This window comes from Perca fluviatilis, chromosome 6 (genome assembly GCF_010015445.1).
Source record: "Perca fluviatilis chromosome 6, GENO_Pfluv_1.0, whole genome shotgun sequence".
Classification (NCBI taxonomy): domain Eukaryota; kingdom Metazoa; phylum Chordata; class Actinopteri; order Perciformes; family Percidae; genus Perca; species Perca fluviatilis.
In genome coordinates, this window is record NC_053117.1 from 29415584 (window position 1) to 29439733 (window position 24150).

Genomic DNA, 24150 nt, shown 5'->3' on the forward strand with positions numbered 1-24150 from the left:
ACACAAACACACACTACAAGAAGTATCATTTATTGTGGAACATTCCATTCATGCATCTATCTTGCATATCCTACATTTATTCCACAGGAGTACAGAAAATGTTATTATATGTTATAAATTGGAAGAAAATGTGTACACTGAAACAATCTGAATCTGTTGTCATTCAGCTTATCACATAACCATCCCCATGCTGATGGCAAAAAGCAGCCTTTGCATGTGGAATATTTATACTGATCCACGGTTTTGTCTTGGTACTGTACCTGTAGTCTGGGATGAGCGTAGAACTCGTTGAGGAAATCCATGAGCAGGTCAATCTTCAGCGAGCTGACACACAACACCACATGCTTCTCTGTCTGTGCCCGGTGGCGGCTGTAGTTCCCTCCTAACTTTTGGCTCTCCATCCACAGGTATGCTAGTTCTTCAAACTGACACAATGACAACAACATCGACGTGGTGTCAAATGCAACAAGAATATTTGCTGTCTGGACTCAGACGGTCAAAGCGCTGAAGAGAGAACTGCTGATGCAGTAGTTTGCTAGCAGCAGGAGTTCATTTCCATTTCTTACCCAGAACATGATGATGAAGTGATGAACATGTTTGTGATCTTAAAAAAATAAATAACACAGAGACTAGGTGGATATATCACGCAGCAAGTGTGAGCCAGCATGACATGGCCTAAATTATAGAATTTGCAGATTTCTTCTGCAGCTAAAAATGTCTAAAGAAGTAAGCACTTTATTTATTTTTCATAGCTGCGATAAAAAGTAATTTCATATTTGATGACAGCCCAGCGAAGGTCATCACTAGATGCACATCATCATAAGAAATCATTCATTTAAGACAGGACCTAATACAACGTTTACTAAATGTTCGAACCCCTCACTGCACTTTGGGAAAAACACAAGGTTAGTTTACCCTAGTAACCAGTGGTTACCTGCAGTGGGAGCACCACCAGGGCAACACAGATGAGAATGACCACCAGCAGCTGGGAGGGCCAGATTTGTGGCGTGACATCCCCATAGCCCACAGTGGAGAAGGTGACGATGCAGAAATAGAACGAGTCAAACAGGGTCAGGTGCTTCCCGGCTCTCTCTAGATGCTGGATTCCACAAGCTCTGCAGAGAGATAAGGAATTATATAATATAATATAATATAATATAATATATACACACACACACAACACTATCTGACTATCTTCCACTGTGTATTATGTTGAAAGTTTCTAATTTAATAAATAATGGCTTAAAGCATTCAAACAAGGTTTTGTGTTAGAATTTGTAACATTCCAAAATCTTAATTTTGCCTTTCTTTAAATAATTGTTCATTTCTTATACTGCAATGTAACTTTTATTCTCGTATTTTATCTGTTTTAGATTTTTTGCGTTGTTTTTAACTGCTCTTTGGTGTTTTATGTAAAGCCCTTTGAATTGCCCTGTTGCTGAAATGTGCTATACAAATAAAGCTGCCTTACCTTGCCTTAAAGATTTTAATTTTCACTGCAAATGCATATCGGTTCCAAATATCAGTTTCACTAACTAATGATCGGTATCTGCCTAGAAAAACAAGTATTGGTCGATTCCTAGTTTTATCCTGGTAGAATGCTTATCCAATTTGCCCCAGATCAAAAGGGCAGTAGAGTAAATACAGCGGAGGCTCCTGATCAGTATTTCATTTTAAGTGACACTGTCGATTGCTCTGTCGGTTCCACCTCCCTGGCTTCTGCTAATTCATTTGTGTTTTTTGCATTGATAAATTGGAGATTTAATGAAACCCCAAGGCAGAGGGGAATGAGGATGTCTAACAGGACAGAGTAAAGTGGAAGAGGTGGGTGCTGGCTGGTGGCTAAGGCACAAGAAGGCTGTTAACGTTAAAGTGACAGCTTAAATCCAATTAGTGTTATAAAAGTGGAAATCAATGAGCCTGCTGCTCATCACTATATTTGGTCACAAAATAGTTTAAACTTTAAGATGACAAATGCCAGGGTCTTTATTTTGTTTTATTTGCATTAAAATGTATTTACATTTTCCAAATAGCTTTCATATTTACTATTTGTTTTTGCCAGTAACAGTAGCTAACTGGTGCTAACTCCTGCTGTTTACATTTTGCTGCCTTTTCATGGTATCTTTTAGTCAAATTTTATCTTGCTAGAGAAACTGTGCACTCCACCGCTGTGCAAATAACAGCACAGCATGTCTGCTTACAAAAACTACATTTTCAATCTCTACTTTTACAACATAAATAGCTTCTTACAAATAATCAGCCGTGTCCAAGTAGGGGTGGGGGAAAAAGATATCGATACAGCAAAGCATCATAATATCATCCTTGGAAATACTGTATCGATACATGGATGCCAAGAATCAACCTTTTATTAGGTCCTTTTTTAGTACTGAAATAATTAAAATCAATTGGGTTTTTGGTCCACTAGATCGTTAGATGAACAAACAGAGAAATGTATCGTTTTAGATACAGCAAACAGATGTTGACAGAAGTTTTCCTTTGGGCACATCATTTTAAGATAGCAAACAGGTAATAAATTGCAATATATCGAAGAAAACTGCATTATAATTAAAATCGCTATAACATCGTATCGTGACATAAGTATCGGGATAATATACCGTGGGGCCTCTGGCGATTCCAACCCCTATCCAAGACATGCACACTGCAAGATAATGTTTTTTTCTGAGCCATTGGTACACAGTTCAGGAAAGTTCAGATTTTGCAGTGAGGGTCAATAAAAAGGTCTAAAAGCCTCAATCACAGATAAGTCAGAGATAGCATGTCTGTGACTAAAAAGAACAGAGGTTCACTCACCCAGTGAAAACCAGACACAGTAAGGTGCAGATGAGGATGAACACCTGGTTGAACATGGCAGAGTGGGTCCGCTGGATGGCACGATGGAAGTCATTCTGGACACAGGAAAAGACCTTACTAGAAAACCAGGTTTTTATTACCATATCTATACTAACGACTGCAAATTAAAATACATTTTCCATTTTTGGAATACCGGATACAACATTTGTAAGTTCTCAATAAAAACTGCATCAAAACACAACTTAAACAATGCGTGAAAAAGTCAGTTACTGTCTTTACATTTATTAACCTTGCCTTGACGATGGTCTGGATACAAATTAACACAAAAAGAATCTGCCCTACATTCTTTACACATAACCTATTGTATATTCAACTCCACTGTCCTCTCATCTTGGATCATTTGTATAACTATATTGTGCTTTCTCTTACTATGTCTTGCAATGTACAGTAGGAGCTCACGACTCATTTTCAGTTGCATCTTGTTTGCATGTTCTGCCTGCCACCACCTGCCTTCACCGCCTCTCCAAACTGTCCCTGCTTTCTCTCCATGTGCTGGTCTGCTTGGCATCAGATTCTACCATCTGCCCAACTAACATCTTGGCGTGAGGCAGTAGTCTCATCTGAATGACAGCGAAAGGGACACACTAGACCAGTTGGATATCATCTAATTGCTTTGAATTCCAGTACCAGTATCTTTGCACTTATGGTAAATCCTGGACAATATTGATACTACAACAACAGAATTCTGTGCACTAGGCATTTTTTTATCCCTTCTGTGTTTCTGTGCTGCAATGCAGTGTTAGTCTGTTTAGTTTAGTTTTGCCTGCTGTTATGTGTCCATGTACAGTATAGAACTACAGTATATTAAGTATTTGCACGCTTTGCAGTTGCATCACTAACCTCCAGCAACTGCAGCTGGTTGGATAATGAAGATCAACTGAACGTGAGTCATAGCTACAGCAGCTCTATGTAACCGTCCATACAAGATACATACATGAGAAAATTGCTGTACTATGTATGTGGATCTGTTCAATCTTAAACTGAAAGCCCGAGATGGATTAATATTATTTTTAAGGCTATTGTGAAAAAATGTCCTCCATCTCTAGCCCCTCTTATCTTTTCTTCAAACAAGTGTCAGCTCAGTTAACCTGAGCAAATGTTTGGTGTTAGCTTTGACAGCTAAAGTAAACAGTGTTAATGCTAACAATTTTACATAAACAAATGGAGCTGAGAACACTAGCTTCAAAAATATGCATCAGCTGGTGCACAGTGTCAGCTAACCACCAAGAAAAAAATGTCCCTGCTCAATATAATTCTATCCAGAAAGCTAAATTGTATAAACTCACTCACAGCTAATGTACCTTCAAAACCCTCAGTGGTAAAAAAGAAAACAATATGCAATACAGTTTGTACAGTACAATAAATACATTATTGAAAATACTTACAATCATGTTCTCCAGGGCACCTTTGGCTAGCCAGCAGTTAAGAAATACAGGAACGAATATGTTTCTCAATGGAGCCCAGAAGATCTTAAGGAAGAAAGAAATGAAAGATGGAAGAGAAAATGGGTGAAATACAGTATATCAGTGAAATACTAATCTGTTAACATACAGGACCTGAGAGATGATAGGAAATCATTATCCTCGATACAGGGAAGAAAGAAAGATTAAATTAAATTTACCTTGGGTGAGGAACACATGGTATTGGGGCATTAACATTAGATGTATTGCTCAGAGGAATACAATACCAAAATGACATTGAGCCTGTGCTGATCCATTTCTTATGGAACACACTGACAGCTCAGTTGATGAAATGAATTACTCACTGTGATTATAAATGGCACTGAATTGATCATCTCCAATATAAAGGATATCTGGAAGATCTGCTCCCAAATGTTCCCCTGGAAGGAAATTGATGGGGAAAAAAAGTCAATGAACCAGTAAAAGTGCAGATTGTTTTAGAGAGAAACATAGTCCCAGTAATAATGACCATTGGAGGAAGTCAGCTGAGACATGAAAACAATACTGTATTACAGTTTTGAATGCTGTGACTTGTAAGACCATGTCACTCTAATGGTTGAGAGAAAGAAAACATGCTTCTTTGGTATATTAAATTTTTTTAATAATCTGAGTTTATCAAAGCTTGAATGGAGAGGTCAGTGATTAATATTGGGTCAGGAAACAACACTCACTGACCTGTTTTTGCTCTTGAGGCATTCAAAGTAAGTGCTTGTTTCTTGAGCATATTAATGATGCTTTACAGAATTATTATCATAATCTTTTTAATTAAATCTCTCTTCATCACAAATAGTGTACATCCTTCCAGGCTTTTTTCGAAGAGTTTACTTTGTAAACTACTGCTTACTGCATTCTCTGCTCTTGCTTCTGGATATGTGTTATGCAAATTAAGTTTATTAGTATCCATGCATTATTGCATGCTGAAATATGTATTCAATAAGGATTTGAATGAAGGAAAGCTAACCTATTTCCAAACAACAGATGAAAAAAAAACACTAATTTATTTTAAGACAGAAAATACATGGCATGTTTAAAGATGTAGGCTTCATCTTAAAAAAAGAAAAGATAATATAATATATACATACAGTAAAAGTATGACTGCAGCTAATTGAAAAATTGGCAAGTGGGACTGAATATTAATCACATATTGAGAGTGCAGCTGAGTTAACAAGGTGCAGTTCAGCGGTGGCTTCTGTCTATGATGGAGGTACTAAAAAGCTTAGTGAAAAAAAACATTTTACAAGGCTACATTTTAGCCTCATAAAATCTATGCAGTATGAGTCCCTAACAGCCTTCTGAGAGAGAAAAAAACACATAGCAATTGGCAAGAAATACAGAAAAAGAAATAAACAATTGAAAAAAATAAAACCCAGACAAAACTTCAGGATCACCATAGGGGAAGGAGCTACAGGACTCTGGACCCTGAAAAGATGCAGACTTAATATTTAAAAGGTGTTGGTGGTGTTAATACGAAGGGTCTGTCTTCTACATATTTGGTCCCCATATCCTTAAATCCCAAGGTAATTTAACCTCATTGTATCCAGATGCAAACTGTGGGAGTTTTTCTTTAATGTCTTAACCAGGGGTCTTCAACATATTTTAGACGAAGGACCCCTTAGCTAAAAGAATAACAGAGCAGGGACCACCTACTAATATTGTATAAAATTGAGTTGCATATTAAAGTGGGCCTATAATAATGTGTAGGGTAGCCTTAGGCCTTTAACTAACTACTAACCTCTAGGGGTCACGGCCCCCCTGTTGAAGATCTTTGGTCTAAACATACCAAGTAACTAGTAAACAGAATGCAATGTTTTGCAATTCATCCCACAACCATTTAATAACTTGTATTGTTCTTTTATGGAACTTCATATTTCTGATTGCTGCTGTGTCAGAGTGGTTTTGTGTGACCATATTTCAGGTTGTATTTATAGTGTGTTGGACTTCATTACATTGCAAGCTGTTTTTAATATGTTGTCCACCTCATTAACAGACTGTACATTACTGTTTATGAAGGGCAAAACTGCCTCTGCTTATGCCTACTCATTAGCAGCGGAGGGATCTCACACAAGGACTGACCCTTTCTATTTGTGGGAACTTTTCCATTGAATACATAATGCTGACATTACTCACTACTTGCGCAGTCCTCCTTTTTAAACTCATATGAACTGAGGACCAACGTGTACCTTTAGAGGACTTGCATAAATTAAACAAAAATAACACTTCCAGCTCTGTGAACTGGTTTATGTAACTTGTTTCTGAGGCAGAGTGTGTGATGTATGAGTCTAAAATTAGTGGCACAAGTCTTCTTCCTATCTTTGACAGGTGCCCTGGAACTGACTCTTGGACTGGACGTTGAAAGCTGTCAGATCAAATCAAATCAGATTTAAGAGAGAAACTGTGCACTGTGGACCAGCTCCTTACCTTGTAGCTGAGATATGTGATAAGCATCGTCTCCAAGAAACTGATTAAGGCCACTGTCACCTGGGGCAGAGGGGAGAGGAAGATAAATGAATCCAGCAAATGCAAATTCAGCTCTTCTGGCTAGTCAACCTTCGCTGAGGAACTAATGTGCTCTGCAATGCGTTTATCTAATAAATGGATCCTAGTGTGTTTGGGTTGAATCCTGCATTAGGATTCAGTTAATGCAGCGGAATTTGATTTATGTGCACTTTTATTGGAGTGTTATTAGTCTTACCTGTATCGCCCATACAGGTTCCCGTCTGGTAACCCAGAAAATCAACGACCTGTCAAAAACCATATGAAAGTTTTCCTCACGCTTCAGTGCACCTCCATGTAATTGTGACATAGAAAATGAACACATTTCACAATGAAATGCCTTTTTGACTGAAACATACCAGTTGATTTCTGTTGAGTCTGCTGTGTTGTTGTTGTCTGGACATATTGCACTGTGGAGCAAAACACAAAAAGAGTGTGAATGTGAGAGAAAACATTCCTGCTGGGAAACATTTCCATCAGTTGGTATGTTGCCATAAAGAACAAACCCAATGTGTCTCTAAAAACTGCTGGCAGTGAGCACAACACAAACAATGCACTACTTCTAAATGACTGCATAGAGTCAATTCATCTGCTTGGTTTGTAATACAATACAAGAGGTATAAGATAGATGGCATTAAAAATGATTAAAAAAAAAGAAAACAGAAAAAGTAGCTAGCGCAGCAGCAAATGTTATAAAGCTACAATCCAGAAATTATGGACACATCTCGAATAGGGGATGATGGATGAGTTTGGTGGCAACTGCCGAGCATGATGCTCACCATAGGTTGCCGTTGACCTCCTTTGGGTTATCCAGGCTGACTCTTACTATGTAGAGGACACAGGTGAGGATCTTCAGTGAGAAGTTGAACAGGCGGATTCTGAGGCCTGTGGACCGACAAAGACATACATACATACGTACTTAATGTAAGTGATGATCACCTGAAAGTGAATTTGTTTAGGTCTCTGCTATTTTGGTTGTAGGCTTTACTTTAAAGCTCTGCACCCTCTCTGATCATTGTCTCACACTTTTCCACCATCTTCAATTCATTGAGAGTCTGCTGCTGACAACAGATGCAGCCAGATTTCTCCTCAGTAGAATACTGCTTGAACACCAGTTGTTTAGGTGAATAAAATGCCTGTAGCGAAAGGCCTAAAGAGACTAGATCTGCTGAAGCTCTGAAGCATGACTAATGTAGTTCTATGCTGCTCTGGCACCCTGTCACAATGGATTTCCTCTGACGCATAGCTTTCAAATACTCCAACAGGAACACAAAATAACACCACTACTTTTTATAGACTAATAATATAAAGATATACGACTGGTGGGATTGCACAGAAATAGGCAAGAGGGATAATAATGTTTGTGGAATCACAATTGCTTGTTCGAATATGTGCAGGCGTATACTGATAAGCACACACCACCAAATATGCAGAACAGAATCTTGGCTGCAGACATGCTTGCTAGACAGAGAGTGGTGCTAGTTGGGTCCAAGTCCAATCAGCCTCAGCAGCTAACTAATCTCTCGTGACACGACCTCTTCGGATGAAGCCAGGGTCAATGTTAAAATTATTTGAAACTAGATAAACTGCATTGGAATAGAGCAACATACCCCTGCAGACTAGTGTGACATTTTTATTAGATTATGTTGTTTCATGTCAAAGACCGTGGTGGCTTAGTGACAATGACAAGTTGAGGGAAAGACAGCAGAGCCATGTCAGTCTTGAGGATATGTTAACGACATGTTCTACCAGAGAGACAGAGTTGCAACTAGATGCAAATAAGTGGCTTCCAGACACACTGCACCAAACCGCTGAGCTGCACCAATGACTTTTTCAGATATGTTGTGGCATTGCCAGTCTTATCTCCTACTGAGAAAAACACTGCAGCCCTGCTTCATTTCTAAACAAATGAGCCATACTCTTCTGTCCTTGCTGAGCCACAGTGTACTATACACCTAAATACACAATGTTTTACAATGAGCCAGCTAATATAATAACCCAACTGAGACTGGAATGGGATATGCATCATCACTCACTGCAATTTCCAACATTACGTTTTTATTTGTTCATTTAGATTAACCTATCCAGCGGCAGAACGCCTCGTACCATTTGCATTATGGGAAGAGAGGAGAACGCTGTGATGTTCCCTGTCGGCTGTACTTACTTGACCTTTGGTTTTTGATGAAGAAAAGCTTCAGCCTCTCCTTGAAGGTGTTTTCGTTGACATAGAACTCCACCTGCACCCTGTGGGGAGCAGTGGCAGGATGTCAGTGTACACAGGTGAGCAGCATGCACGCAGCGCCTCCCGCCAACATATACAGTATCAACACAGAAATGACCAGAAAATATTTGACCAAACAGTGTAAACCTTTCAAGGTATTATGTAATTACTTGTGGGGAAAGAAACATAGATTTGCATTGATATTGGACTGTCGAAACCAGTGAACAGTAAATGTAACATGTACAAATTGTTATGGTCCAGGCACATTCATACGTGTAATCATGTTTGCATAAGGGCTACACACCAACACAATACCTGAGTTTCAGTACTAATACCAAAATGATATACTTGGTTTCAAGAATATAAACATGTTTTGCATCAAAACCCAATTTTTACAAGATCTCAATGCTTCAGGTATCCACTACTGAAAACAGTCCCCAAGAAATGTGCTATTTATTCCTGTTTGGACAGGTAAAATGTACCATGCCCATCGGTTTCAGATAATTATTGAGCCTTTTTTTAGATAATAGTATTTATCAGCTGACTGAGCTGATTGGGATTCTCAACTTTGGGTACATGAGTTTGATACTTGATGCAAAGGATACATTTCAGTCAGAACATAAAAAGTATTGAGATTTGATACCCAGCCTTTGTTTACATCCCGCTATTACTTGCAATTTCAAAATAGTGTTGTTATAGTTAATTGTGCCATTTCTATAATTGTGTTGGGTTAAGGTTTCCAGTAAAAAAAAAAAAAAAAGACTACAAAGTTTGCGCTTTTTTGCAAATCTAGCAGAGAAAAAAAAAACTAAGTCTACCTTCTGACTAATTCGGTTACCCTCAATTTCTGTCAGTCATTATATACAGTTCCCACCTCACAATGCAACAAAATCAGCCACAAATGCACACAAGTTTAAATCTTAATGTGTAGCACTGGTACTTAAATAGAAGCCTATCTTTTCATTCACTGAAATTCTCCTAATGGGGATACCAGTGAATCATATGCATACTGTAAAGACATGACACATACCGAGTTAATTGCTCTACTGAGACATTAATCCAAATTGATCATTGTGGGTGAAACAAGCACTCGGGAGGGTTTAATAATGATTAATATTGTATTAATATTTTATACACACATTTAGTACCCAACAACAAATGTTGTTCACAGTTTATCCAACATTCTGACAATTTTCTTCTCATACAGTAAACAAGTGAGAAAATGAACTGATTTATATTAGGCATTAAGTGTTCATTAATAATTGACAATCACCTCCCATTAAAGACTACAGTACTTCAAATCAAACGGCCTGTGTTCTTCCTTACACATACAATGACAAATCTGAAGCTATTAAACATTTGAGCAGACATAACACACTTTAATAGGCTTGGGGACTTGACCAAACGGCAGCTTAAACACTAATGGTGATATAGCTACTGTAGATATAGGTTAGATGAATGCAGATAGTGAGACAGGTCTATTAACAGGTTACGTAATGTAGAGAGCTTGTTGTCACTAATGAGCAGGGAGGCGATGTAATAATAGCCTTGCAGTTCCAGCAGGGACCCATAGAGCCTTCTACCTTGTCTGACAAGATGAGTACAGGGTGCAGGAAGACAAGAGAGGAGAGAGCAGGAGGGCAATTACAGCAGCCAAGTCCCAAGACACTGTATGTGTAGATAAAGAGTGTAGGTGGAAGAAGATATGAACCATCTTCCAGCTATTCCCCTGTCTCCCTATTCTGGCTGTATCGCCATGGAGACAGTTTCCAAAGCATGAAATGTTCAGTGACGTGTTTGTGTGTTATGCGTTTCCAGTAAAAGGAATTAGATGCAGCTGCACACATACACATACACATACACACAATGACATGTTCTTGTTTTTGGGCACCATGCCCATTACTCCATTCTACCCAAACACACAGCTACAATATATGTAAACTATGTATACCAAGTGTATCGACTGCACCATCACCACGAGAAGCAGTAAAAGACCGCCATAAAGGCTCATGGTGGCGAATCAGGCAATCAATAATATATGCTGTCTCCAATGACACAGCTGTCAGAACAGACATGCATAACAGCTACACAGGCTTCATGTTTACCCAGCTTGCCTACAGGCACCGGTAACATTTTATAATAACCATCGCTAATAAATGGTAAACTGATAAATGAATAGTTATTTTACTGTTAACTAACAACATAATTAATAAAGTTTACTAATTACTAATTATGCTTTAATTTGTTATTTTAACAAATAAATTAAAACATTTTATATTATATTAACTTTTTGTTCATGATTAAGAAATCGTTTATAAACCGTCAATAAAAAATATTTGGATGTCTATTATAAAGTTGCATCTGCTGAAAATAATACCTTGTTAATGGTTAATAAAGACTTTGTAAAGCATCTATAAACATTATTTAGATAGCTATTATCAGTGCTCAAATAATCATCTCTTTTATAGATCGCAAAAAAAGATTTAATGGGGCCAAATGAATGTTACTTGATGCTTTATAAACCATTTATTAATCATTAACTCATTATTATAAGCATTAGTTGCAACTTTATAATAGCCATTCAAATAATGTTTATAGACAAATTATTAACCACTGACAAAGTATTAACTGAAGTTATAAACTTATTATTGTATATGACACTAACCTAATGATAAAATTACATTAATTATAACATTACTAATAATTAGTAAACATTATAAATCATAATTTTTTATCTTTTAACAGTAAAATACCTATTAACTAAAGATTACTTAACTATGAATTTACCATTTATTAGTGATGGTTATTATAAAGTGTTACTTAGGCACCTGCAATTACACTTCACCTGAACACAGCAAAACTTGAAATGTGACTCCAAAATAAACTCAGCGACATAATTCTTATTGTGCTATGTTACATGAGAATTGCATTGGAATTGGCTTGACAGCACTGTAAAAAGAAGTCTACTGAGCCTGGTGTATGTTTGAAATGTATGGTGAGGGGTGACAGCCATGTAGTAGTACTGTATGTCCCCTCTTTTTGTAATATTTGAAGGTGATGGTTTCCCTGCTTATCTGTATGTAAGGTATGACACCTGGAGTACAGTCGCTAAGCATTTGGACAGAGACACATATTACTTGTACTCCATCACATTTTAAATCAAATTAAACAATGATCATGATGTTAATGACGGACTTTTAGCTCAGTTTGACGTTGTTTTATCCATACTGGGTGAACAGTGAAGTGTTGCAATTGTAACGTGTTTCGCCATGCTAGCAGGATGGCTTTTCCTTGCTTTAGCACCTTGTTGTGGTTGTGGACATTTCTGTTGCCTGTTTGTATATTTCTGTTGCCGTTTCCTGTTTTGTATCTTTAGTCTGTATATTTCTGTTCTCTGTTGTGTATATTTCTGTCTCCTTATTCCCCTGTTCATTGTGTGTTTCTGTTTATCCTGTTTTGACTGTGTATTCTTGTTTGTATTGTGTATTCCTGTTCTTTGGTGATTATTTCTGGTTCCTGTTTTATTTTGATAGTCTGGTTTTCTGTCTTGTCTTGTCTAGTTTTACTTCCTGTGTTTTCCCACCTGTCCGATTGTCCTGCCCCGCCCTGATGTGTTTCACCTGTTGTCTCACCTGTTCCATGTTTGCTCATTACCTCATTTATTTAGCCTCTGTGTTCCCTTTGTCTCTTGTCAGATCATTTTGTGTCCTTGCCCTGTTAGTTTGTGCCTTTATCCTGTCAAGTGTGTTTTTGGAATCTTCCCTGCGTTCTTTTGTGAGTTTTTCCTTGTGAATTTGTCCCTGTGTTTTTCCAGTCTCTGTGTGGCTGCCTTTTGTTACCATTAAACCCTCAAGCTCAAACCTTCTGCCTGCCTGCCCTTTCTCTGCATTTGGGTCCTATTATTCCCCGCCACTGTAACACACCTAGCTTTATTATTGCTGTTTGTTTAAGATTATTGTTCAGATTCAAATTGGAGGGACTGTATATAGAGTGACTAAGAGGGACTATATATAGAAATGTTTAATTCCTACACTTGACCCAATGTTGATATAAACACCCTCAAAGTAGAGCTGGGCAATATATTGATATTATATCGATAACGTGATATGAGACTAGATATCGACTTAGATTTGGGGTATCGTAATATCGTATTATGGGATAAATGTTGTCTTTTCCTGGTTTTAAAGGCTGCATTACAGTAGAGTGATGTCATTTTCTGAACTTACCAGACTGTTGTAAATATTTTGTGAAAGCACCACTAGTCAACACTACAATATCGTTGCGGTATTGATATCGAGGTATTTGGTCAAAAATATCATGATATTTGATTTTCTCCATATCGCCCAGCCCTACCTTAAAGTCTGTAGTCCACACTACAATTTCATTTTCATTTGATTTAAAATGCTCCAAGTGAGATATTTACAGACAAAGACATACATACAGAGTCAAATGAAGAAAATGTGTCACTGTCAGACATTTATAGACCACAGTGTTGGTTTTATTGTTTTTGACCACCTAGGCAAAGTTGAGCCCTTCACTTGTATTTATTTACTGTACAATTAACTATTTATGTTCAATTAACAAACATTAGAACATAAATGATGATAAAAAATCTCAGCCAGGCTTTTGTCATGTATCCAAGTAGCTCGGACTAGACACTACAAATAGACACATTTGACTGCCAGCAACTGCAGACCCACAGCAATACCTTTTAAGTACTTACGCTCTTTGGCATCTCTGTAGTCTACACTCCATCACTCACCACCAATCTATATGGACATCAGCCAGACTTGGCAAATATAAACACGAGCAGTTTGAATATCAAAGAAGCCAGACAGCACCTACAACAGGTTGGTACTTAGAACCTTAACCTTAGAAAGACCCACTCCTATTATGGAAGGCAAGGCACAAGCCAGGAATGTTTGCAAATGTACATGGTAGGTAGAGCCTTTAGTATATATAACAGCCATTCAGAATATATGACAAGTTCATGATCAAAATTAAAAGTGTGGAGGAATAAAAGTGCAACCAGAGAGAAATATTGAGTCTGGTGGGAACAACCTGTGATCAAGCTTTCAGTGTCAAACACAAATACACAAAGTACAACATGAACATTGCCAGTCATAGGATTATAATTGTATGCACCCTTGCCTGAAACATAGACCAACTGCTGTAGACTCAGTAAATAAACATCAAACAGCTTGTTGACCTCGGGATAATCTGGCTGACTGAACAGAGCTATTCAAACGCCTGTGTTAATTCTAGTTATGAAAAAACAATATATTGTTGAACAGCCGCCAGATGCTCTGCGCCATATGGAATATTTGTCAGAGTGCTGCAGGGGCAAGCATAGGTGAACAGCAGTATCAGTTAGCCTAATACAACTTCACCTGGGGCTGAAATGATCACATGAACTCTGAGAGGTGGCTACAACACACGTTAATCCTGAGATGGTGCACTCAGTGATGCTTCTGTACTCTCTGATCAAAGCAGCAATCGAATCTTGTACAATCTTGTAGTGTCCAGTCTTGTAGAAGGCATTATATAGCGTACAATCACCATTAAGTACCCATGCCAGTTTAACTAAATTACCACAAGTGTTGGCATAGCAACAAATGTGGAAATTATCAGCCTGGTTATCTCTGACCAATCAGAGTTAAACTGCACACTGTATCATAGTTTACGATAAGAATCAGGCTTTGGGGCATGAAAGTAGCACACAGGACAGTAACAACAGTCCTTCCCATCACAGCCGGAATACAGTTTATTTTCAGATCTCAGGTTTGCTCCCACCCTCCTGACAAAGCAAACAGTTGAAAATAGAAAATTTCCCATGCACCACCCTCACACATATGCCCCGATATAAAATCTGCAGGGATTCTAAAAATATTACACGTGGAGATGAATATTTAAAAGCTTTGGACATCTTAGTTATCCTCTGCTTCGGTTCTACCGAGCTGCACCTAAAACTTCCCATGGCAAAGGTACATACTATGTCCAATAGCCTTATCATTACAGTGCAAAAATTGTTGAAAGGAGCATCAGGCCAGACATGCAACTGGGAAATTACTTTGTCAAATGAATAGTGAACTTAGAAATCACAAGAGGGAAATGTAACAGTCACCTGTCGGGAGGATAATCACCTTAATGGGAGGTAGGCCTGTGTGGGCTAAAAGATGAATGTGAAAGCAGTGTTCAAATTACGTGGGAGCCAGAGGGAGCTGAGCTCCCATAGAGTGAGGACTGAAAGCACCAAAGTCAAAAATTTGAGGGGGTCTCTCATATCTGAAGGTGTCTGCCATATGTGGCAATGTAATTTAATCTTAATCAACGCTCATTATCCATCCCTGTGCAATCTCTTACCATTAAAGACATTAAATTAAAATATAGGCTACTACGGACGTAGACCTGAGCCTACCCTACGCTCATGAACGCAGCATGACTGCACTTCACCACCACACCAAATGTGGCGGTGCAAATTCAACTCATGTTTAGTAGGCTACATGTTAACTCAAAGATTCGCAGAAAAAATATAAACGTTGGAGGCCTTTAATCGGCGCGCAAAGTCCTTGAAATCCATTCTGCAGTAAGCATCATATAGCCATGGCAAAAAGAAAAGAAGGCAGTTTAATTAATTTTGGTTTTACTAAGAAATTGTGTAGCGATGACGTTAATAGCATGACTAATTCACCTGTTGCACCCTGTTAGCACACCTCCCACTGTGGTGACAACGCAAGAAGAAGCTGAAGAAATAATGTCCTCCCTGGCTGAAGATGATCCTTACCCCTCTTGCTCCTCTCTCTCCCATTACATTGGAACAGCCAGCAGTGGAGAGACTGAAAGAGCCCATATACATGGCTGTTTGTTAAGGATGGAGACACTTTTGAGGTTTTACTGGTACAGGGTAGTCTCCCACATTCCCTTATTCACATTAAAAATTAATCCATTTTGTGTCACTGCACCTGAGGGAACGTTAGCTAGCTAACGGTGGCAAAACACGCTCGTCTCTCCCTGATGTGTTGAGATTGGCGTGACAATATTCAAACTTAACTGAAATTATGCATTCTAATTGGACTTCTTATTTACTAATGTGTGGCACATTTAGGTATAAATAAAACAACACTACTAGCATTGTAAATGAACAACAAATGTAATTTTTAATTTAATCTAACCATTTGGCAGTACCTCCACGGCCCACTAGTAGGCGCCTGAAGCCCACCATTGGTCGAGAATAGCTGCTCTAAGGCGCCCATGCACTCTGTAAGCTGCTGTATATGCGCATGGGACTTGTGGGGAGGGTCATGGCTATTCTGTATGTGCACATGATGTGTTCAAAGACCAAGAAATCCCTGAAGCATTCCGTTCTAAATCACTTGCTAGTGTAAGTGCACATCAGCACAATTCATTTTATTTTAGCCTTGAATCAGCATGTCAAAGATGCTGATTCAAAGCAGTTGTCATGTGGTCTTTCAAGGTCTTTCAGGGAGTTCTGACAGAAGTGTGCGGCTATAATAAGAGTGCTGCTCACTTTATGGTTGACTACACTGTTTGTGTAATAACAAATACATTTTCCTGTTGACTGAAGTGAAGATTTCAAGAGCACTGAAGATAAATTGCTGAATAGTTAGATAACATGCTAGGTAGTCCCTGAGAAAGGCGAATCCACACTAACAAGACGTTACTAGTTCCTCAAAAGCTCAGAAAAACAGAACATGTCCAACTCGAAAAAACTCTTGAAAACTTAAGAGGCTTTAAAGCTGTGGTAGGCACTTTATTTTTGGCATCGTTGAGCCAGAGAGAAAACTAGACTTCTGCACCTCCTCTTGGCTCTGTATTCAGGCTTCAGAAAATCTAGTCATCACGGGAGACTTTGGTCACAGGAAATTTCAGAGAGACATAGACTGCGTTCCTATTGGCTGTTGTGTGTATGCATGGCCCGTGCGACAAAGAGGAGAGGGAGAACTGCAGGAAGAGGTCTCACTCTACTTCAAATTCTGGCGTTTTTTATCAACTTTCCACCCACTACAGCTTTAAGAGGATGCTGGTTGAGTACTATGAACAAAGAAGTAAATTAAACAAACTATATAACAATTGTTGGACAGTTCTGTAAACATCAGAATTAATATGCAAAGTGGTTTTACAGATCCAAATCGTATCCTCTTGAGGTTAATGCTCAGCACTGTAAAAAGTACTGACAAATCAGGGCCTTAAAGTACGAGGCTGTTAAATTGGACAATGGCATCTTTGGGATGTAGTAAAAAGGCCACAAAGGGTTTTGTACAAGACCTGCAGGTCTTTCTCAGAAAAGTCTATCAAAGAAAGTTCCCAACATAAAGGGCAAACTATTAATAGTAAAGGTCAGGAAATGGCAGTTGAAGTTAAACTTATGTCTGTTATATAACCAAGAAAGAAACTTTAGAAAGCCCAAGAGGCCATTTTCTTTTATAAGAAAATGACAAAGCATGTGGCATTGTTTAAATGAAAAGCTGGAATGCTCCAGAACATGGGGCCTGGTCTTGCGTCTTGCTAACGTGCAGCAATTTGACAAGAAAAAAATGATGAGGCTAAAATCTTGAAATGAGCAAGAACGTTTAGAGAGAACCTCATAAGATTATCAATGTAATATCAATGATGTTGAAAGATGAATTTGAAACTCACTACTCCCTCCCCTGAAGTACAGTCTTCTATTTCGTAGAGTAAATGATGATGGTAGAGATTCTCACCTGAATATGAAATATTACATAACCTAATGAAAGTGCAGTAAAAGCAAATTTGAATGTTTCAAACTAACAGCAACCACTAGAACAAAAAAGGTATACACCTACAATAGGCACATTTTGACTAAGGCAGAATCAACTTTTATCAGCGTTTTAAGCTGAAAATTTCCACAAAAGTGAGACAAAAAAGTCAAGCATAGTTGTTAACATTGGAAAAGACAAGTAAGAAATATACTTCAAAGGAATAATGCAGATGTTGTGTCATTTTGATGATTTAGAAAAAACTCCTTTCCAAATGTATAAATGGAAACCTCTGTAGATAAACATGACAGGCTGGTTTGTTTAACAAAAAAAGAAACTTGAAAATATGATCTACTGTTGTCTGTATCCTTCATAGGGGAGCACACCTGGTTCTACAACAGCTCAACCGACTTGAAAATGCTTCTTCTCTTTTCACCATACCACTTTCAGAAAAACAGTTCTCATATCACTCACTCTCACACACACACACACACACACACACACACACACACACACACACACACAGCAACGATAGTGTGCCATTTGAAAAGACCACATTTGGGACAGTAACAGCATTATAAATCAAGGTCATGCAGTGTCAAATAAAGCCTTCAAATTTAAATTCTTTCACATTATGTTACATATCATCGTTCTGATGTTCAATGAATTTGAGGAAGTATGTCGTTATAAAACCTGCTACCTACCTAGTGTAGCTACTTAGGGATGGCTCTGTATCGAGTGCCTCCATATTGAGAGGAACAAGCCGAGGTGGTTCGAGCATCCGCTGAGAATGCACCTCGAGCACCCTTAACCAAGATTTCATAACGTGCTGTTGCTGAACATGTACAGATGTTTGTGCTGCTCTTCGATTCAGATCAGCTGAAACCAAACATTGTGGTTTCCTGAAGGTGCACTTTGTTCTGTCCCTACAGGAAGTATGGGTAGAAAAATGGTTCCCTACAAACTGAATTTCAATACTTTATTTTAATTGTTTATCTTGAATAATTGCATTGAACAACGTAATTTGAAATTGAATGTATTACTTTGGAACTAAATTACAATAAACTTAAAACTGAATGTAAAAATTCAACTGTCTATATACTTTCACATCCAGTTCTCACAATCAAAATTACATTTCAGTTTACTGAGAAACACATTTGGTCATTGAGGAGGAGCAATACAGTGCAGATTCAATGAAATCCGGTTGTTTATCAGACCACAAATGAGAAATGAATTAGCCAGCTAATGTTCCCCGCGGGCCCTCCGCCTGAGACTACTTCACCGGAAGGGGAAAGCGGGCGGAAGCTCCAGAGATCGACCTTCAATTAGCAGCTGTAGCAACTCAAATTTAGCCAGCCCAAAACCCAGTGCCCGGGGGTCACAGCGGGCTGGTGGGGTCTCTAACCTGTGTAACAGCAGCAACAGCAGAGTCACTGGAAACGTTCTCTTAGAGGATGGATTAGAAGCTGGCGGTTTGTGTGCGAATAGCGGTTTGAGATTGTTAATTTATCAGTTCATGTGGTGTTATGTCTGACAGGAATGATTAAATAAGAGATTGGCTTGTCACTATACTTGAGAGGTAGTGGAGATTGCACTTGGCTCATGTGAGGTCAGTAGTCAGTCACGTGAGGAAGTGGATGATGACCATGTCCTAAGCTGGTCAGCGACATAGTGATTGTTCACGTGGTGTAAGATGGTGCGTTTAATGTTCAAGGAAAGTAGCCGTGATCCCAGTAAATTAAAATGGCATTGTGCTTAAAAGAGTCACTGCGCTCCCACAAAAAGATTAAAATTGTGAATAAAAACAGCACCATGCTCCCCGAACACAGTGGAAAGCCATGTGTGGAGGCTCAGAAGCCTGAAGAAACGCCCCATCCCACAGCACGGGCGCCGGTCCGGAGTTGAAGGTTCACACTCTGGACTCATTAAGAATGTCAAAGAGCTGGATAAAATCATGTTTTGAAATGTCTGACTGTTGCCGCGGAGTATCATTCGTACCCACATGAACTACTAATGTGTTCAACGAGGGGTTTGCTTCCAATACGTCACAAATGTTGGCAGAGATATTGCTGACAGTAGTGCCGGGGAAACAGAGAGTTGTAGAGGATCGTATTTTTACATTCCTTATGATGGAGTCCCCGATGATGACGTAGGATTGATGATTGACAAGTGGATGTTTTCAGCACCTATTTCACCGATATAACCCGCAGATTCTAGTTTGTCAAAAGACGCTCTCATCTCTGCTCACATGATTAATTCTGTAAGCCAAGATCTAACCTTGACAACAGTGACAACAGAGTAAAGACTGTTGTGCATATTCAGTCAAGGGACACATAATACACCTGGAATAAGTTGATAAAAACACAGAAGCTGCCTTTTCACCATTTACTGTGGTGTGATCGAATGTGACAATTCAATGTGTTGAGCTAAATGTTTTCTTTTCAGTCTTTGCCACAACAATTGTTGAAAAGGTAGCTATACATAAATGGGTTGTTCTCCGCATTCTGCACCATTACCACAACAATCATTGCTCACTTTACAGATATTGTGTAATGGTAATATTACCTCCAAGGCATTATGTCCACATCCAGTCTGTGCAAAATCCAAAGTGAACACTGCTACGTACTGTGTGTGCTTTGGTGCTCGCAAATCAGTTCTGTGTACAGTTACTATTGCAGACACAATCCATGCCATGCAACCATGATGCTGGCAGGGACTTACTGGGCATTGGTTGAGTCCATACTGTACTCCTCTTGATACCTGGGCGCAGCACACATGGACACAGATAGGCATAGGTTTAGTTGAGAGTGGGGTTGAGAAAGCAGGAAAGGGAAGAAAAGAGCAAGAAAAGGATGCCACTCCGGTTACCACTGAAATTGATTTGCATTTACTTGCATCTTGAGTCAGAATGCAACCATTTTATAACCTTGTAGGGGAATCTGAGCACAGCTTGTGCAGCAAGAAGGTCCAAGATGGGATCTGATACCATGTTAGCTTGTTAATGTTCCTTTTGGAATATCGGTAAAAATTAGAACATGTAAAATACTGGTTGCATCAGACCCCTCAGCTGCTTCTTACTGCGCAGTTGAAGCCTACTGTTAAGACTTTTCCCCCATGGTTTCATGGAGTCACCTTCAGACTCCACATACAAGTAAATATAAACATTTACAGTGGTAATTGACTGCATCCGAGCTCAATGGGAATTACAAAATGTATGTATGTAATTCACAGGGCGCATGCAAGGCAAACACTACACATCAAGTTAATCAAAAACGATGCTTCAGCTGACTAAAGAACAGATGGGACACTTAATGCAAACCACAGGGGATCAGTGGACACACCCTCATGGTCAATCTCCTAGGTTAAGATGACCATGGAGAAAAGGGCGGTGTGTAACACTGAGGGAACTGACAGACAGAGAGACATACCCAGATATTGATTTTAATGACCAACACATGGACAATTGTAATGGACAAGGGGTCAAAGGTTAATTTGATGCAAAATAAACTGACTTTTAGTATTTTATGAACAGTATTGTATGTAGTTTGTTTCTTAATAGTGCACACATTCATTTCAAATATTCAAAATTGCAAATAAAATCAACAAGTCAAATGTCTGTTGCAACAAAAAACAAAGTTCCTCTTACAGAAATATATAGAAAGCACTGAATAAGATACAGTACATGAGAGGCACAGACAGAGTTTTGGTACAAATGTTTCTTGTTTTGTGCACTATCCTCCAGAAAATGTATTGTAAAAATTCAGTCCTGATACAGGTTATTGGATGACACATTTAGACAAGTATCACAGCCCATTTGATTGCAAATATCTTATGCCATTCACAAATTGTGGGTTGGTTTGTCTTTGACATTCATTACAACGATATACCCAAGTTGAAAATGCCCTAAACTGGGTTTTAGTTGCTATTAAGTTTAGGTCTGGGATTATTAAAACTAAACTCACCATTCATTGAGATTGAGGCACATTATATGATTAAATAGTAGATTCAACTCTCACTGATCCAACAATCCTGTATGAGCAAGATCATATACAAATCCAAACTACATATGTCCCAAATTAACATTAACCTTTTTCATTGCATTTACTGTATAGGCAATTAGTTTTAATCCATTAAAAAAAATTATCTAAAAAACCCCCAAACTTTTTTTTTTTTTTTTTATAAAAAAAAAAAAATAAAAAATTATAATTGCTTCTTCCTTTAAACCCAAACCCTTTAAAAAAAACAACAAAAAAAAAAAAAAAAAAAAAAAAAAAAAAAAAAAAAAAAAAAAAAAAAAAAAAAAAAAAAAAAAAAAAAAAAAAAAAAAAAAAAAAAAAAAAAAAAAAAAAAAAAAACCAAAAAAAAAAAAAAAAAAAAAAAAAAAAAAAAAAAAAAAAAAAAAAAAAAAAAAAAAAAAAAAAAAATTTTTTATATATAAAAAAAAAAAAATATTAAACAAAAAAAAAAAAAAAAAAAAAATTTTTTGTTAGGATTTAGGAGGAAAGCTGAAGGAATCGGTATATTGTGAAAAGGTCTAATTTGGCAGTTCAGGCGGTTTAGTTGAAAAGTTTTTCACAGAACAAGAAACATCATCATCCCATTTACGCCTTTCTAAAAAGACTAATGGACTGTTCATTATACCCAGGAAATAGTTGGTTACAAGAGGGGACCTGAACCATTCCAGTAATCAATTTAGAACCATTTGCCAACTCAACAACAGACTACAGTCAATTATTACGGTCCCAAGGCAGCAATGACATCGTCAGCTGTGGAATTCGACTACAGTTTAATGGCTTTTAGTGGAATTTGGACAAAAGATTAATGTCCACTATGCTCATTCAGCTGTAACTTTCTAGTAATGAGACCATAGAAGTGAAGATGGTTTCAAAAATGCTCAATGTTAGGAAACTAATTATTACCTGAAGTGTGTCATTCACCATATGTAAGTGACCTTAAATTAACTGAAAATCATTTCTATGTAGGTTTTAGTTATCAAATTGCATGACAGAGTTTCACATGTTTAAAAGCCAGATTCAATTAAAAAAATGTTTTATTCTAGACCTGTAGTGCATAAAAGAGAGAGAGATAAAAGGAACAAAAAAGATGGATTGCCAGCGGCGTTCAACTGCTTAGGATATGTAACAAACTGTACAGTAATGTGTTAGAGCACCATTTATTTTCCAGCTATTTGACTGGTAAAACATACTGTACAGAAGACTGCTCTACCAGTGTAATTTGCTAAGTGCCAACTGCCTCTTAGTTAAACTTAGTTCAGAAGTAAAAAGAGCAATTTGGAAATGATTAGTTGGCTTATCATGGATACCGTACATAAGGAGAAGAACAAACAAGAACAAGATTAACCCCTCTGCGGTGATCTCACTGTCCATTTGCTCCTATTATAACACCATAATGACCAATACATATTTCATCTGGCTGCTAAGAGCTTTAGCACTGTAGAAGCTAAGATAAACAGAGGCTCCTTTTGCCTCCATTAGCTTACAACTGATATACTTAAAACACTGACTCTGTTCAGTCCTCTGTTTCTTCACAAAAAACAAATACATTAAAAAGAATTCCTAATACTCATGCAGCTAGCATCATGATGTCCTTCACATTTTACTAAATTATGATAAAATACATACAATGAAAAAGCAAATAGATCCTCACTTCTTTGCAGCAGATCCGGAATCACAAAAATGAGCTGAGCACGTGAGACAACAAGTGCGAGATGACCAGCACTTTCAAAGTATGCATTCAATTACATTCACTGAGAACTGCCTCAAGGACTGGCTGATATAAAGGGGGAGGGCCTAGCAAACATACACCATCTCTGCAGCAATTTCAAGGGCAAATGGGATTTGTAGTTTTCAATCAGTTTACCTGCCCTGGGAAGCTTTGCCAACATTTCATATACTACACTTACCATGCTGTTCATCACATGTCACAGAGGCAGCTCAAGTTCTCCACTCCTAAACTCATAACCTTTTTTTTTTTTTTTTAACCTTTTACCTATTGTATCATTCTCACAAACTATGCCTGTTGACTGTTGACTGTTCAGCAGGTGTCCATTGAAACCTTATAATAGAACACCTCACACACTAAACCTCAGTTCTGCAGGTTTATTAAACTGCAGGTAACCATAGCAACAGTACCCTTGTATGTCACTAACTACCGATGTACTGTATTAGATTAATAGTTTTGTGGCTATACTGGACTTTTTATATGTTATTATGTGTCTTTATTTGTCATGTATTAAATTCACTGCATGGGCCGCAAGCACACTCTCTGGTTGTTTTGTGTTGCTTTTAAACTTGCATGCTTTTAGGTGTCTCCTACTGATACCGAAGGTCTTTTAAGTGGCAAGCAT

At 38.0% G+C, this 24150-nt stretch overlaps 1 protein-coding gene across 1 annotated transcript in view; it reads right to left on the minus strand.

Annotated features, from left to right (window-relative positions):
- kcnt1b (potassium sodium-activated channel subfamily T member 1b) overlaps positions 1-24150 on the minus strand; it is a 69843-nt gene that overhangs the window by 21851 nt on the left and 23842 nt on the right. Inside the window, exons 4-13 of the mRNA XM_039804027.1 lie at positions 8989-9068; positions 7604-7709; positions 7184-7234; positions 7024-7072; positions 6750-6809; positions 4637-4711; positions 4257-4340; positions 2812-2906; positions 935-1115; positions 261-425 (exon numbers count right to left, since the gene is read on the minus strand). Coding sequence (XP_039659961.1) covers positions 261-425; positions 935-1115; positions 2812-2906; positions 4257-4340; positions 4637-4711; positions 6750-6809; positions 7024-7072; positions 7184-7234; positions 7604-7709; positions 8989-9068 — 946 coding nt within the window. The remainder of the gene's footprint in view (positions 1-260; positions 426-934; positions 1116-2811; positions 2907-4256; positions 4341-4636; positions 4712-6749; positions 6810-7023; positions 7073-7183; positions 7235-7603; positions 7710-8988; positions 9069-24150) is intronic.